The following is a 15,735-nucleotide window of genomic DNA, read 5'->3' as shown; positions in this document are numbered from 1 at the left end:
CTTGTTTTGAAGTTATAATGTTTCAGAAATTAAGGAATTAATTCAAACAATTATTTTTAGTATGAATATGCTTTAGCCTGCTGCTTTATGGAAGTGGTGGGATAGATTGATTTCACCAGTGTTTGCAGAGCCAGGTGTCTTTGCTGCATAGTAAAATGGATTTTGTAATAGGAGAGAGATGTATAGTATGGTAGGACTAAGAGCCTGAAACTTGAATGATAGATGAAACATTTTACAGTTCTGAAAGATTCACTTGATTTTCCAAATGGTATTGAAGCTGCTCCTCTTCTGTGCCTATGAGAGATACTTAGTTAATCTCACTGTTCTGTGGAGTTGTCATGCAAAATTTAGGTGGGATCATGTAGTGTTTTGCTGTGATGGTGGTATTGGCAATTGAACAAAAATACTGTAATGATCATTACATGGCTTTCCCTTTAAAAAGAGGAAAAGGAATTTAACCTGAGGGAATGAATTAAGTGGGCTTTTTGAATAACAGCAGGAACATAATATGCCCTTTTGGTGATGTAACCTACATTTTATCTTGATACTATTCAAATGCTTGAAAGCTGTCAGGAAATCAGAATATCAGCTCAGGCACTGTTACATTAAATCTGTGGGATATTGAATGGGCAGAGAACTGTATTCCCTAAATTCTGCTACAACACTTCAGTATGTTAAATTCTCTAACTTCTGTCCATTACTTAGTGCTAGTTTGTACTGAAAAGATTTTGTCTGTAGGTTGCTTTTAACTGTGTGAACACAGAATAGTCATTCATGGATAACTTAGAATAAAACAGTGTAAATTCTCTTTATCAGCAGTTGTACAGAGTAGGTGATTGGTGCAGTGGAGCAATGACTGACATGGGAGTTGGGAAGGGTACTTTTGTGCTGCCCTGCTTTCCCCCATCTTTATGACTTAGCAGCTGCATTGTTCTGGGCCTTGATGTAGCACAGCATCTGATAACTGTGTCTTTAACATTGCTTTAACCTTTAACATAACTTTTAAAGATTTTCTTATTAAGCAGATAAACCTGTTTAAATTAGAAGTAGTTAACTGATAGCTTGGGCTGCTCCTTGAAGAACTGATCATGATAGAAACAAAGCACATGGTCATGTCATTGGCAGAGTAAGAAGTTCAGGAAGATTTTATGTGTCAAAAATGATTTTTGGTTTGTTAGAACTACTCTTTGGTTGTCTGTCATATCAATGTAAAAACAAATGATAGAGAGTTGTTTTGTCTGTTTGTCTTTTGCAGGAGCTGCTCACGTGCTGTGAAGAAGGTAAAGGTGAGATTAAGGATGGCCTGGAGGTGATGCTTAGTGTGCCAAAGCGAGCCAATGATGCCATGCACCTCAGCATGCTGGAAGGTAGGATTCAAGCTGCCTTTCCAATTCATTGTGTGCTGCAGATTAACTTTGTTTTGTGAACATGTTCTTCTTTTTCTGTTTGTATTTTCCATATCATTTTGGCAGGGCTATATGAGATGACTATTTAGGAAAATATATTGTTACAGTCAGCTGGTAGAGTTTTAGTAATTTTTGAAGTGTTCTTTCACCTTGATCTATAGTTGTGCCACTGCAGATTTGAAAAACATGTAGGCTAATGAAGTAGTCCACTACTCACCCAAAATGCAATAGGTGACTGGCCAGATATACTGGCTTTGGCTGCATTCTCCAACCTTAGCTTCTTTGTATGAGATTGATAAGTGTATTATTGGTGATTTTGCTCATTTATGTATCAAATCATTATCTCTAAGAAGTTTGTCTTCTTCACATCTGTTTTCTGCCTGTTCCATAACAGACTTTTGGTTGAAATCTATCTTCTGGCAGTAAAATGTCAGCATAAGCCAACGTAGCCCAAGCCTGACCCAGCATAATCATGTTCATGGCAGACAGTGGAGGCTGGATGTAATGCATCTATGTGCTTAGAACAACTTCATGCCAAAATCTGTTTTGCAATTGGCATGTAATAATTTATAATGGTGCAATCATACATTCAGTAATAAAAATGTTTTTCTTGGGTGTTTAAATTTTTTGAGAAAAAAGCAGGGCCCTCTTACCGTACAGTTGCCGAATAAATACTTTTAAGTGCTTCTAGTCAATATGCCTTTTCTTCCCCTCTGCCTTCTGGTAGTAGCATGCAGCTTGTTGTGGAATTTCCAGTATTGTACTAGATACTGGAATTTTTTGCCTAGGTTTGATATGTGATCCATGATCATATAAATGCTCCAAATCACCTCTGTTCCTTCTTTTTAAACAGTAAGGATATTGGTCAGTTTACAGGATCACTTCCAAATGCCTGTTCAGGAGGTGATCTTAGTATTATAAAGGCTGACCAACTTTGGCAATAATCTTTTAACACTGGGAATGTGGCTGGAGAATATCCTAATCTTTTACATTAATTGGTTTTACAACAAATCATATGTGCATTGTTGAGTCATCCCATGTTGGACAAATATAGTGAGTGAGCACATTTCCTCTTTATCTCTCCAGAGGATTTTGAATGAACATCCTGGCAGAACTTGCCTCTGATCCTCTCCATACTGTTGCCCTTTTCAGAACATGAGAACTGGCAAGCAGTTATCTATTTGAAATACATTCTGATACCACTCAGGAGAGTATGGTAGACAACTTTTGTTATCCTCCAACTCTAAAGCTGTGCATTAAACTGGGTGAATATGGTACCATTAAAATGGAAGTAAAATTGTTGGTATTCTCAGTCTTCATATTTTTTTCATTATGTCTCAATACAAGTGAGCCAGCTGGTTATTACTTTACTGTGGATCTATTCTGGCATGACCAATGGCAGGCTGATTGTATGCCAACAGCTCCAAGCTGCCATGTTTCTCCATCCCCAGTTGGAACACATTTCTGTGCTCATTGCCCACATGGTAGAGAAGGTGTACCTCCAGAAAGGTGGCATGCAGGAGCTTGCCTCTCTAAGAAGAACCTGATGTGCTCTATGTCTTTGTAAGTTGCTTACTTTCTACAGTGGTAGAAAGCTCATAAGAGAAATCATTTTCATCACAGAAGAGGTTACCAGAAGCTGACAGAGACAGATTTGTCATTTGTTGGTAAAATATTGCTCAAAGAGTTGATTAAGTTCTTAATCTTAACATCTTAGTTGGATGTCTGAATTTAGAAATATATTTGAGTTGCAGTTATATTTAGTATATTGCAGTGTTAAAAATCTTGGTTTTAGTATTGTTGGAATCTCATGTTTTGGAAGTTGTGTAAGAGAGAAAAAATCATACAGTTTTAAGAGCAGAAGCTGTGCTTTTTATGTTACTTGTATTACCAACTTTTCATGGTAAAGCTTTCCTTCTGTTTTTAGGCTTTGATGAAAATATAGAATCTCAGGGAGAACTCATCCTTCAAGAATCCTTCCAAGTGTGGGACCCAAAAACCTTGATTCGAAAGGGAAGAGAGAGGCACCTTTTCCTTTTTGAGATGTCCTTAGTTTTCAGTAAAGAAGTGAAGGACTCGAGTGGAAGGAGCAAGTACATTTACAAGAGCAAACTGTTTGTAAGTATGGGAGAGCAACTGATCATATTTCAAACAAGAAATACTTCTAGACAACAAAACTGTCTAGATTAGGCTTCAGCTAAGCTCAGGTGATTTAAGTGTGCCTGAAAAACTGGAAATAATATTAAAGAGCACTGAAAAGAACAGCCTTGGAATGTATAGACTGAATCTCACTTTGGTGCTTTCTCTTGCTTTTGAGGAGAAAGGATAGGTTCAAAGCAACTACTGAAGGATACATGTCAGTCTTGGTATGTCAGGTCAAATGAAAATCAATATTGGGCTAGACTGGTTTTGTCTTAATTGTGTGTTGGTTGCACATTCTTTAACACTTATTTGTATAAAGCAGAAGGATGGAAGGAGTTGATGAGCTGCCTTCAACTTTTCTTGATTACTATTGCTGTTAAGGATTCGTTTTAGTGGATATCCTACATCTACTGATTGGGGAAGGCAAGAACTTTGTTTTGGAAAAGTTCATTCCAGAATGTTTGCTGAGACCAGTGTTCTTACAATAAAGTTCTGCATATAGAATTATAATACTTAACGGTCTACTGAAAGGATGTAAAGATGGAAATGTTTTTCTTCTCATTAAAGAAAAAAGCAAAACAAAACAACAACAACAAAAAAAAAAAAAAAAACAACAACAAAAAAAAACAGTCCAAAACCTCCGCTCTTGCTTTCCTTATCTCTAGAATACATGCATTACAAAATATGACTCTGGAATGCACATCCTTACCTTCCTATGTTGTTGGATGACTTGGGTGAGAGTAGTATTCACACTCCATAAATTTAAGTAGCCAAGTGGCAAGACAGTCTCCCGTGGCTTGCTCTGCATCTATCAAAGGCAGGATTAGCTTTTATACCAAATAGTTTAGAGCAAGTACTTGAAATTACTTTCCTTCTCAGAACTACACTCTAGAAAACATTATTCTTGTATTGACCCTATTAGAATATATAACTAAGTCTAGATGGTATAAATACTGAGTCTTTTCTATGTGCTTCTTTTCCTTCATTCATTCCCACTTCTGTGTCTAAACTGGTAAAACAGGTTGGTGAAAAAAAAAACAAACCCTCTTTTTTCCATATCTTTCTTTGCATATTCTGTCACTTCATTTCCAACTCTTACTTTCCTTCCTGATGCCAGTCAGCTAGCAGGTAACACAGCTACTGCTGTTTGTTGAGCACATCTTTCTTTGGTGCTCTTAAGAGCCCCAAATTAAAAAAAAAAAAAAATGCTGGTAAATTGGAGAATATTAATAGCTGCAAAGGGATTATGTGGGAGAGTCAACAAAACTGAAAAATTAGTTCTGTTAAAAATCATCAGGTCAGTTTCTCTGGCAGGAATTTAGCAGTAGCTTTAGGTCTTAGAGAAGCTGATGGAAATCTTAAAGACTCTCATTGTACCTCATTTTTTAAAATACAAGGATTCTTTTTGTTGTCATATTCTATCTGGCAAAATACCCTGTAGTGTAGCTTACTATTATAACAGCTCTTATAGTTTAATCTTTAGAAAAAGCATGTTTTGAAAGCATGCATGTTGATTTGAGCTGAAGATCTTTTTTGTATGTTATGCTATCTTATGACTTTACAAAAATGAGGTCCTTCTTTTTGCTTTGGGCATCAGGATTTCCCTAGCACAGCATACTCAATGGCATTATATATATATATATATATATATATATATATATATATATATATACACACACACACACGCATACACACAACACATGTATATGGGCAGAATGTGTTAATGAACTCATTTGGCAAGAGATTTAAGTGTCCAAGAGCAAATGCCTAAGGAGGGTTGTGGAAAAAAAGGCAGGCAGGTGTTACTTTGACAGAATATTCTCCCAGTCACTAGTAAGTGGATGTTTGGGAGCTTCCTCACCTCAGTAACATGCATCCAGTAACCCACAATGATTTCTGTTCTGTGAGCCTGTCCTGGAAAGCCACATGCAGACTTAGCATCTTTTGCTGAGAGCTGTGTTGATCAACTGCCTATTGGGCAAAGACAGTTGTGTGTGGAAGCATAGATGTTGGGATGGGATTATTTTAGAAGAAAAAAAGTAACTAAAGAGCTTTCACCCACCCACACACAAAAAAAAAAAAAAAAAAGCCAAATTGACATCCAAGTGATACAAGAAAAAAAGTACCTTTACTCAGGTATTGGGTATCCTAGCATCTCGTGTGTTGAAGTGTGTACATGCTAATGATGATGTGTATGAGGGGAAAAATACAGCTTCTAATCATGTGAGAATATTTAGCAGCTGTTGGGGAAGTGAGGGCTCTTCTAATTTGAGCTGTATTTCTTAGTTTGTAAATTTTTTTGGAACAGAGCCTGTATGAATTGTTTAAAGTGGAAGCCATTTCATATGAGTGAGATTATCCAGTCAGAAAGTGAGAACATTTTGGATGATAATTAGCTTTTAAGGTCTGACATAAGAACATTCCTACAGACTGATTGTTCATGTAGTTGTGTCACAAAATTCTCCAGGGAAGCTACGTTTCTGAATTATTTAATCTGTTTCAGAGGGAAAGAAGCACACTAGGAAAGGCTCATTTGGCAGAAAAGAAACCAGAGTTTTAGAAGCTATCAAGAGAATTCTTAAGCATATCTTATCTGAGAGAGAGCATAAAAATCGAATAGTGAGTGTTCTCCAATGGAAAAGAATAGGGAGAGAAGTCAAAACTACTTTTTGCCAAGCATCTTCTTCAGAGTTATAAGGCTTTTACTGTCAAGTCCAAGAACGAAAATAAGCAATTCGGTATTGAGATTGTAAGTGTTATTGTTTCTTGTCACTTTATAGAAAAGACTGTTAAACTTGCAGTTCTTCCTTTTTTGAAGAGACCTCACACTGCACCAGAATAAAGGATTCTCTCTAGCATATGAGTTAGCCTTAAGCTCCTGAAAACCTCTTCAAATAGCAGTCCTCAATTTTGTAGATTATTAGCATGCTTTTGTTAGCTTCTGAGAAAAAATGCTGTGTGGTCCTAACAATTTTTTTGTAATTCTAGACTTCTGAACTGGGTGTCACAGAACATGTAGAAGGAGACCCCTGCAAGTTTGCTCTGTGGGTTGGAAGGACACCAACTTCAGACAACAAAATTGTTCTCAAGGTAATTTTAGCAGATGTGCTTCTAGTCTATAGCAAGTCTTGTAGATGTTTTTGTTATCTCCTTGTTGTGAAAGCAAGGAGTGATTTCCTGCTTTGAGAGGGATAGCTGCTGACAAATAATTTCATTTGTATTTGCAGAGGTGCTGGTGTATATATATGTAACTCATGTGGTCTGAGAGCAGAGGGGAATCTTTGTAGCCTACTGAAGAATTAAACAGACCTGCTTTCACAAATCATAGTAGGGAGAGGTTTGATCCCACGGACTTCCATAAGCTTGAAGACTTCAGCAATTAGCTGTCAGGGAGCTGGTGTCATAAAGAAATTATGGCATCAGTGTTAGCTTTCACACTCAAGTCATAGCTGCTTGTTGGCAATGCTGCTTTTCATGACCCATATTTTTCTGCAGAAAACAAACACTGCAAGAGATTTTTATGTCTTTCTGTGGGCTACTTGCCTTTGGATGAAAGGTTCATGTAATGCCTATAAATTTTGTGTCTGGGCAAGTTACAGGTGTCAGTAGTGCTCTTTGCCTAACTAGAAGAATGGCTAAATTAGTGTTTTCTGTGATTATGGCATGTAACTCCTCAACTGAAAAACCTGTTCTGTAATACCATAAGCAGCTAATGGGTAATCTAGCATATTTTGAGGAGCTCTGTTGAACTGAAGCAAAGTTCATATTCCCATTTATAGGTTAATACACCTACTATTTAACTTGTTTGTGATTTCACATATATTCATAGTGAATACTAATAATGTCACTTAAAAATGGCATCTTCAATTCACATGTCCAAATTTGAATCTTTTCCTTGTGAATTACAGGCTAACAATAGTTTGCATTAGGCTTCTGGCAGCAGTCAAGGAATGCAAGGAAATTAAATGTAACTTTAATGCATACTAGATTTTCTTTCAGTTTTTAATGTTCCCATAAATTCACAGACAATGTTTTGCAGCCTGAAATTATGCTCCCAGGGCAGAGACAAATAAAAAGTTTTAATTAAGGTTTCTCTACATAAGATCACTTTAAGGTGTTTCTGTTCTGTGCTTTATTTAGTGCAGAGGATATTTAGAAAATTTCTATGATACATCAAGCTCTTCCACAATTTTGTGGACTTTGTTTGATTTTTCAGTTTTGAAGGCTGGAAACAGGCACTTCCTTACCTCATTAATATTAGAAGTAAATTCCATGAAATACTAAATAAAAGATTTTTTTAAAAGGGCATGTTTAGGTTATTTTCCTAAATGTTTTTGTTTGTAAAAGAAAACAAAATTCTTTTTCCTACCTGTCCATCTGTTCCTACAATTTTCTTAATCCCTTTAGAATTCCTGGTTATTATATATTTATAATATATTAAATATTTATAATGTATTTGAAGCCAATTATTTTAGGATACAGCAATTAAGAGAAGTAGTATATAATTAAGGAAACTATATGTAATAATTTCTTTAGATCTGCAATAATATTTATATTTGGCAGTATTTCAGGTGCAGGGTTAAATTGGGCTAAGCAATCAGATTACAAGTCGGGCAGGTGGATATCAAGTAACTTCTGGAGTATTTAAAAAAATAGATATGTTGCAGGCAGTAATTAGCATACAATCCCTAAATTAGCTTTCTGCCTCAAGATTTGTATCAAAAAGTGGGAAGAGTAATACATGAAATGTGTTGCCGTAAAAGTTAACTTCTTTTGCTGGTAATAGTAGATTATTATTCTTTCAAATTAGAATTGAACTAAAATGTAGTGTGACTTTAAAACACCAGCATTCAAGGTGTTAGTACTGGAGTTCTCTAAGTTATTACTAGAATTCGTCTCATTCTCATTAGATACATACCAGGCTTTAGTGATCAAGTTAAAAAAGTAAACTCTGAATTAAGTTTGAAATATTTTTTAAATTACCAATATTAATAGTGTTGAGAGGTGTAAAGTAGTGTTGGCGATTCAAAGTCAAGGCAGCCAGCTAGAATTTCCTTTTCTCTGTTCAGGTTTCCAGAAATTTTTCACAAAGTCATTCTTTGTGTATTCCTCTTTGTGTTTATTAGCTGACTGTATGTGTGGATCTACTCAGCCATAATGGTCCTCTGTGGGGGTTTTGTTTCTTTTGCATATCAAAGGCATCCAGTATAGAGAATAAACAGGACTGGATCAAACACATCCGGGAAGTGATACAAGAAAGGACTATTCATCTGAAAGGGGCATTGAAAGAGCCCATCCATATTCCCAAAACTGCACCAACAACAAAACAGAAAGGAAGAAGGTAAGTAGTATTTCAAATGATCAGAGATCTCTAAGTATACAACAGTGCTCTTTCCCCTGTAGTGTTGAATTTTGAATGCCTTTTAAGTGAATTGGACAAATGCAAGAGTCATTTTGTCCACTTTTATCTTATCATTAATTCACAGTTTTCTGTAGTGCTGAATTTGTTGATATTTCTGCTCTGAACAGTCCCTGGCCTGTGTAAATGAGCCATTACAGAAGGGATTTGGAGCTGCAGTACAGGATAACTGTACATTTTAGACTTTTTGCAATTCTGCATGTGTTACTCAGGTCCTTCATTTTCCTTTTATGAAGCTTGAAATGTGTCACAAGTATCCTCCTTGCTAGCTTTGGCTAAGTGACTGTGCAAGTTTGTTGCCATATTTCTGGCTCACTGGTTGTTGCCTTAATTTTATGTGATGTATACCTTGCAAATGAATCTCTTCTCTTACAGCAGAGAACAGATTACTAAGTACTCTGTATTTGATTCTTGCATCAGTAAATTTGGTGTCTCTTGCCACACTGGGAGTGTCTCACTTCCTTAACTAGCATGTTACAAACACAGTACTACTCTTGTAATGAAAACTGAATTCTTTGCAGAGATGGCGAGGACCTGGACAGTCAGGGAGATGGCAGCAGCCAGCCTGATACTATTTCAATTGCCTCACGAACCTCCCAGAACACACTAGACAGTGATAAGGTAAGTTTCCCGGGCATTGCTCTGTGCTGAGAGCAGATGATTTGTCCCTTAGTGTGAATTAGCACCCAAGATTAATCCTTAGTACCTTCAGAGAAGAGGCATGGAAATACTTGGTCTCTTAAAAATAGCAGTCTGCAGTAGAGAAAATACCTTGATATCATGGGGGAGCAGGAGCAATTGATTAAATCTAATAGGTCATGAAGAGATTATGTTTGTGCCAATTTGAAAACATTTTGGTCCCCTCTGGTCTGCAGTTTGCTCAAAGATTTAACCCAGTTTAAAATGAAAGGGTTTTTTTCCACAAAATTTGATAGTGATGCACAGAATTTTTCTTGATGTTAATTTCAGCCTTCCTGAAAGCATGCCATCTGTTTTTCATGTTGGCTTGAGGCTGGTGATTGCCAGAGTTACTGTTGTAAAGGGAAATACTCTCCAATGTTTATGGGTTAGGGAGTAGGTGTTCACTTTCTGCATGAAAACTGATGGAATTGTCCAGAAGTAACCCACCAGACTCTCATTTCATACTAGCGCTGGTGTTTCCTTTCCTCCATCTCTTCCTGTAGATTTTGGCTGGGTTGTACCGTAAGGATACACAACCTGAGTTTCCCTTGGGTGGAAGAAAGATAAGTGTCAAAAGAATAAAAATTTTCCAAATATGTTCGTGTTAATAGGAATTTGAAACAAGATTTTTGGCAAGTGAGAAGTGTTAGGACCCTGGAGGGAGGTAGAGATGGATAATAAAAGTTTATCAAACAGAAGAATGAATTAAAACACTGAAGACACCTAGCAAATTACTTTAAAGTTTGCTTAGGGCCTTCTGGTCTATTACTTCCTTGCACAAAATTGTTTTGATGAGCCATTCAAACTATGCAGATAAATGACCAGTATTCTTCAGGGTAGCTAAATGAATAGGTTCTCAGAATAATATTTTGACCATTCTCATTATCACCTAAACTCTGTGTGAGTTTTTTTCTATCTTCACATGTTGCTCAAACTCTGTGGTTTGATTTTTCCATATGGAGAACCAGAGAGGAGGAGGGAAATATCAGATGCTTAGGTTGCTCTTGTATTTGTCAAGAACAGCATATGTTTTGACTTTGTGCATTTGTACTGCGGTTGTTCTGTAGTTTTGGTAGCGGCTTCTAAAGATAGCTGTGAGAAGAACAGTTGGTTGGAGGAAGAACTCTTTTGATGACTTTTGTTTTGCTGTCTTAGCATTCTAACTTAACTATTTAGGGATTTAAAAACATTGAGTTTTGTCTGCTAGCAAACAGTTCTTCAAAGAAGAGTTCAGGTAACTTGTGACACCCAGAAGCAAGCCATGCTTTTTGTAATTTCCCTGGCTGAGACACCAGGCTGTGTGCATGCAGGCTGGAGGGGATGCAGTCCATCCCTGCCCTGCAGAGCCATCACCCTTCTGCTCTTGTTTGTGATGCACTGTTCACTAGGGTGGATAGCACGGTTGTCTCCTGATGCCGCTCTCAGGAATATTTCATGCATGGTGTGAGAATTGCTGAGAAAGGTGGCCAAGCAGAATGTCCTCAGGATTGTTTTCCAGCCTGACATGAGGAGGAGTCTTACCAACAACCTGTTCAACAGGAGTTAAAAGGAGAAGGAATGGAAGGAAGGAGAAGTGGAAAACACTTTTCAGTATTTTCCTGACAGTTTTTAGGTGTGATTATTGACTGTATTGTTGTATTTCAAGTATTTTTGAGATCTTGCATTTATGCATAAAATTTTTGTTAGGCTTTTCTTTGCCAAGAAAAACAAACTGATGACTCCCTGGAAATCACTTGTGCTGTGTGTTGTATGTCCAAGGAAACAATTTACTACTGTGCACTTCTAAAAAGGGTGTGAATTAGCAGTGTAGCTTTGTTTAGTGTTTCTATTGTATGTTTTGGTTTGCTAAATAATTGAGAAAATCTTTAATCTATTTAAAAATGTAAAATAAAAATTATTAAGGAACAGTAACAGGCCAGTGAAATCTGCAGGGTGTCTTAACACCATTGCCGAGTCTGAGGTAATCTCTCACTTTGGATGTTGAAAATTCATTAGCTACAGTTGACCTGGAATTTAAAATCTACTCTGCTTTCTTAGCCTAGAAGCTTAAAGTGTGTGTGAATTTCTTACAGAAATGGAATAAAAGAGTTGTACAGATTTAAAGTGCTGTTGATGTGGTTAGCCAGAGGAAGCAGTGGAGCTCCTTGGTCAAATTTGGAGCATGGAGCTAATTGAGATGGGATTCCAAATCAAGAAACATTAAAAACATTAAACATTGATATTAAAAATATAAATGATTCTTGGACCACTCATTTGATATTACTTGGTATTAAATATCACAGAAAATACTTGATATTAAAAATATCAAGTAATTAAAACCAGTAATAATTGAGTAGTAGAACTGTTTCGTGCTATATTTCTTAATAATCTCTTGCTGAACATTCTTCTGTTCACATGTATCCATTATTGAGGTTGAGAAAAGACAAAAAAATACCAAACATGTTATATTAATCAACAGCTAAGTAATACCATTTTTTTAGTTCCTCCAATTACGTATTCAGACAGTTCATTCTTTTAAAATAAATGTTTTGGTTAGAAGTGCTAAACTGTTATAGAGGGAGTATATCAGGATTGAAGTCCTTTATCCAAATGTCAATATTCTTTCTCACCTTCTCAGAGATACACTTTGAAAGAGCTGAAAATCCTTAACCTTGATAGTAAGTGGTTGAATATTGTCCAGATGAACTTCTTTGCTTGCATCTTGTTTTCTGACATAATTGTAATTGCCATAACAACAGAGAATAAATTCACGATTAGCATTTTTCTTCTCCACCCTTGCTTTTTAGGCTAGAATTTTAACCTTTGATTGTTGGCTTCACTGTTGCAATGCTGCTTTTCAGTAATGACTGGGATGATGCAATAGACCATATGTTTAAAAAGCTGACATTGACATCCTTCCCAGCTTCTTGTCATCTGAAAATAGTGCTGGAAGGCAGAATTAGAAATCAGAATAATCTTGGCAATGGGAAAAATTAACTGGCAAAATACTGTGCAATGTAATAGGAACACATTTGAGCTTATATGAATAGGTAGAAATAGCTAATGAAAACAGTGAGAATCTGAAACCATTTTTGAGAGGATGATTGAGAAGCTACAGAGGCTCACAAGATGTTTATTATTTAGCTGTGTGACGCATCTGGGAGGGCAAGGAAAGCATTAATATATTGACTTGTAGAAATGAGATGCTGAGGACACTGAGTCCTCGTTATTTACTCAGAACTCATAAGGCTTCCATTAGATACTGCATTCAGTTTTGAGTACAAAATTTTGGAAAATCAGTGGTTCATTGGAGGAATTCTGAGGGAAAGAAGAAAAAGATTTATTAGAAGTCTACTAAACCTAACTTACAGGGCAAGGTAAAGAATTGGGGCTAACAAGTCTAAAGGGAAGAGAAAAGGCAGGAGGAAAAACTTCAGGTCTTCAAGTGGGGAAAAAGGCTACCGCACAGAGTTACTCAGCAGTCTTTAACCTATATTTTAAGTGGATGGGATTAAATCAAAGGACTTATTTTTAAAAAAATACTGCAATAATACTTTTCATGGGTATGAACATGTGAGACCCTAGAGCAGAGTAATTGTGAAGGCTGGGGGATCTCCATAACTGGAGATCTGTGAGAACAGTTTGGATAAATGTTAAGGATTCACACAGATGTGGTTGATCATGCTCTAGAGGAAGGGAATGAAGTGGACTAGGTAATTTAAGAGCCCTTTCTTTTTTTATTATCATGGGGTGTATCTTCATATTGCAAGACATGCTAAATATTAGCACCGATAGCACTGACGCATCCTGAGGCATTGGAAGGTATAATGGGATCCGGCATGAAATACAGGATTTTTGAGAGAGATTTCTAGTCCATCAAAGCATCTCCATTTTCTGCATGAGTGCTCTTATTGTACCCTTCTCAGTAAATATTTTGCCTTTCACCTTTCATGGCATTCCTTCCATTCACATTCTGTAGATGTGTAGCCAGCATTTTAGGTGGCTAATGGATAAAAGAGATTCTTGGACCACTCATCTGGCCTTTCACCAACCTCTTCTCATTTTTAGCATTGTCTTTTGAATTGATCCAGTGCATAGGAAATTAAAGAGGGAGGCTGAAGGGAACAATGTAGATCTGATAGGTTTTTTTCATGCTTCTATTCAGTGATCTGGTAGAAACATTATATAATCCAACCTAGTATTTTGGTATCTGAGAACATGAGAGGCTTTCAGAAGAAAAGCTGTCTTAGATTGCTATCCTAAATAGTAGGAATCATGGTAGCTGCTGTGGGTGGTCAGTAGGGCAATATTTTAATTTTAAGAAATTGTCTTTTGTGCTCAGCTGCTAACACTTTGTATTACTGTCTATGTGAAGTTGTATTTAATTTTCATGCTTTTTTAAGCTTGTATGTAGTTCTTTGAAAGACGGAAAAAGGACTGAAGCAACAGGAGACAACCAAGTATTTAGTTCTGCCAGCTGAGTCTCTGGAAGAGAAAAAGTTTGAATCGGTAGAAAAAAATGTTAATTAAAAAAACTAACATGGCTCTGAGTACACACATCTTTTCAGAGTTGGAAACCAAGTCTGGACAGCTTACCCGGTCAAAGTGAAATGCTCTTTATTTGAGGCAGAACTTCTGTGCTGTCCCATTTATTTTCTGCCAAAGTGCATTTTAAACAGAGATTAATGATTTTTATTCTTGAAATAATTGAGAAATCTTGTTAGCTTTTCTTTGCTTTCCTTTCTTCTGAATGTAAAATTACCATAGAAAATTAAATTTAATTTGCAATCCTGAGAGGATGTTATATGGCCTGATATAAAGGCTCTTGAATATCTGGTCAGTCATGGTGTTTGCAGGTAGTGGTGGCAGATAGACTTAGTGTGTGTCTGACATCAGCAAACCTATGCTAAGAATGTACTCGGTCAGTGAGTGTTCACATGTTTGCTTTGTTTGGTTTTTTCTTTCTCTCTACAAGCGACAGCGACTAAAAGGCCCCAGAGAGGTGAACATAGATGGTTGACGTTAATTTTGGTAATGGCAAGGCACTATGTCCCATGATAAGCTGTTTAATTAAACCTTACGCCTCTTTGTCATCTGCAGTTCTGTTTCTGTCTGGCTCTTGTGTCTCATCTAGTCTCTCCAGTTCCCATGTTTCAGACATAGCATCATTTATTTTTATCATGCATGATTAATTCGGTTTACATAAAAGGTTTCTTGAGACGGATGGATAAAGTATGTAAAGCCTTTGTTCAGCCTAAATTTGGATTTTGATGGTTTGTAACTCTTTTCCCTTCAGTGCAAGTCAGTCTCCCAGTTTCTTCTGTTCCTCTTTCTCTTCTCTGCAGCTAGCCTGGAGAGCCTTGCCAAAGCTGTCCAGCAACAGCTATTGAGCAACACTCTTAATCACAGACACTCCCTGCTGTCCAATTGCATTTAATCAGTGTGAAAAATGAAACTGCTTTCAGAAAGTGTGTTATGGGAAGAAATTGAGCAGTGAAACAAAGAGGAAAGAAGTGTTTCCTAACCACTACTGTAGTAGGCAGAAAGAAAGGAAGTTAACCCAAAGGAAGGGAAAATTGGTAAATGCTTTTCTTGCTTAGCTCTCCAAAGTGCCATATGTATGTGCTGGGTACAGAAATAATTGGTTTCAATATCTTAGCAGTAGTGGAAAAGTTCTGCCCTAAGTTGCACGTAACAGCATAGGTGCATGTTTGAGGATGGTGTGAACCTAACAACCAAGAGCAAGAAGTGTCTTGCATTCTGTACTGAAGTGTGAATGAGTATTGAATTTCAGGGGAATGCTGGCCAACTAGAATATCTGATTATCACATTATCTGAAAAACGAAGAATTTTGTGTACTTTGGCCACCTGACATGGCCATTGACAACCTTCATTTGCTTTTTCCTTTAGCTTAATATTATATAAAATACTTAGAAAACATAAAATATGAGACCCTACTTTGTTTTATTAGGAAAAAGAGAAGAAAGAACAACTATATTACCAAAACATGGCCATTGCACCACTCAATAAAATATACCTTAATCTCTATTTGTAGGAAGTAAAGGGTTAGGAAAGCAAACAGAGCACCAAAGATATGCTTCTGTAGGT

At 36.7% G+C, this 15,735-nt stretch overlaps 1 protein-coding gene across 1 annotated transcript in view; it reads left to right on the top strand.

The window, feature by feature from the left end:
* Positions 1–15,735, top strand: part of TRIO (trio Rho guanine nucleotide exchange factor) — a 246,193-nt gene that overhangs the window by 162,800 nt on the left and 67,658 nt on the right. Inside the window, exons 29-33 of the mRNA XM_021528950.3 lie at positions 1,256–1,367; positions 3,334–3,524; positions 6,537–6,638; positions 8,747–8,889; positions 9,489–9,588. Coding sequence (XP_021384625.3) covers positions 1,256–1,367; positions 3,334–3,524; positions 6,537–6,638; positions 8,747–8,889; positions 9,489–9,588 — 648 coding nt within the window. The remainder of the gene's footprint in view (positions 1–1,255; positions 1,368–3,333; positions 3,525–6,536; positions 6,639–8,746; positions 8,890–9,488; positions 9,589–15,735) is intronic.

This window comes from Lonchura striata, chromosome 2 (assembly GCF_050655825.1).
Source record: "Lonchura striata isolate lonStrDom1 chromosome 2, ASM5065582v1, whole genome shotgun sequence".
In the NCBI taxonomy this organism is placed as follows: Eukaryota; Metazoa; Chordata; class Aves; order Passeriformes; family Estrildidae; genus Lonchura; species Lonchura striata.
The sequence above is the reverse complement of the archived record's forward strand: the minus strand, read 5'-3'. Positions and strand labels throughout refer to the sequence as shown.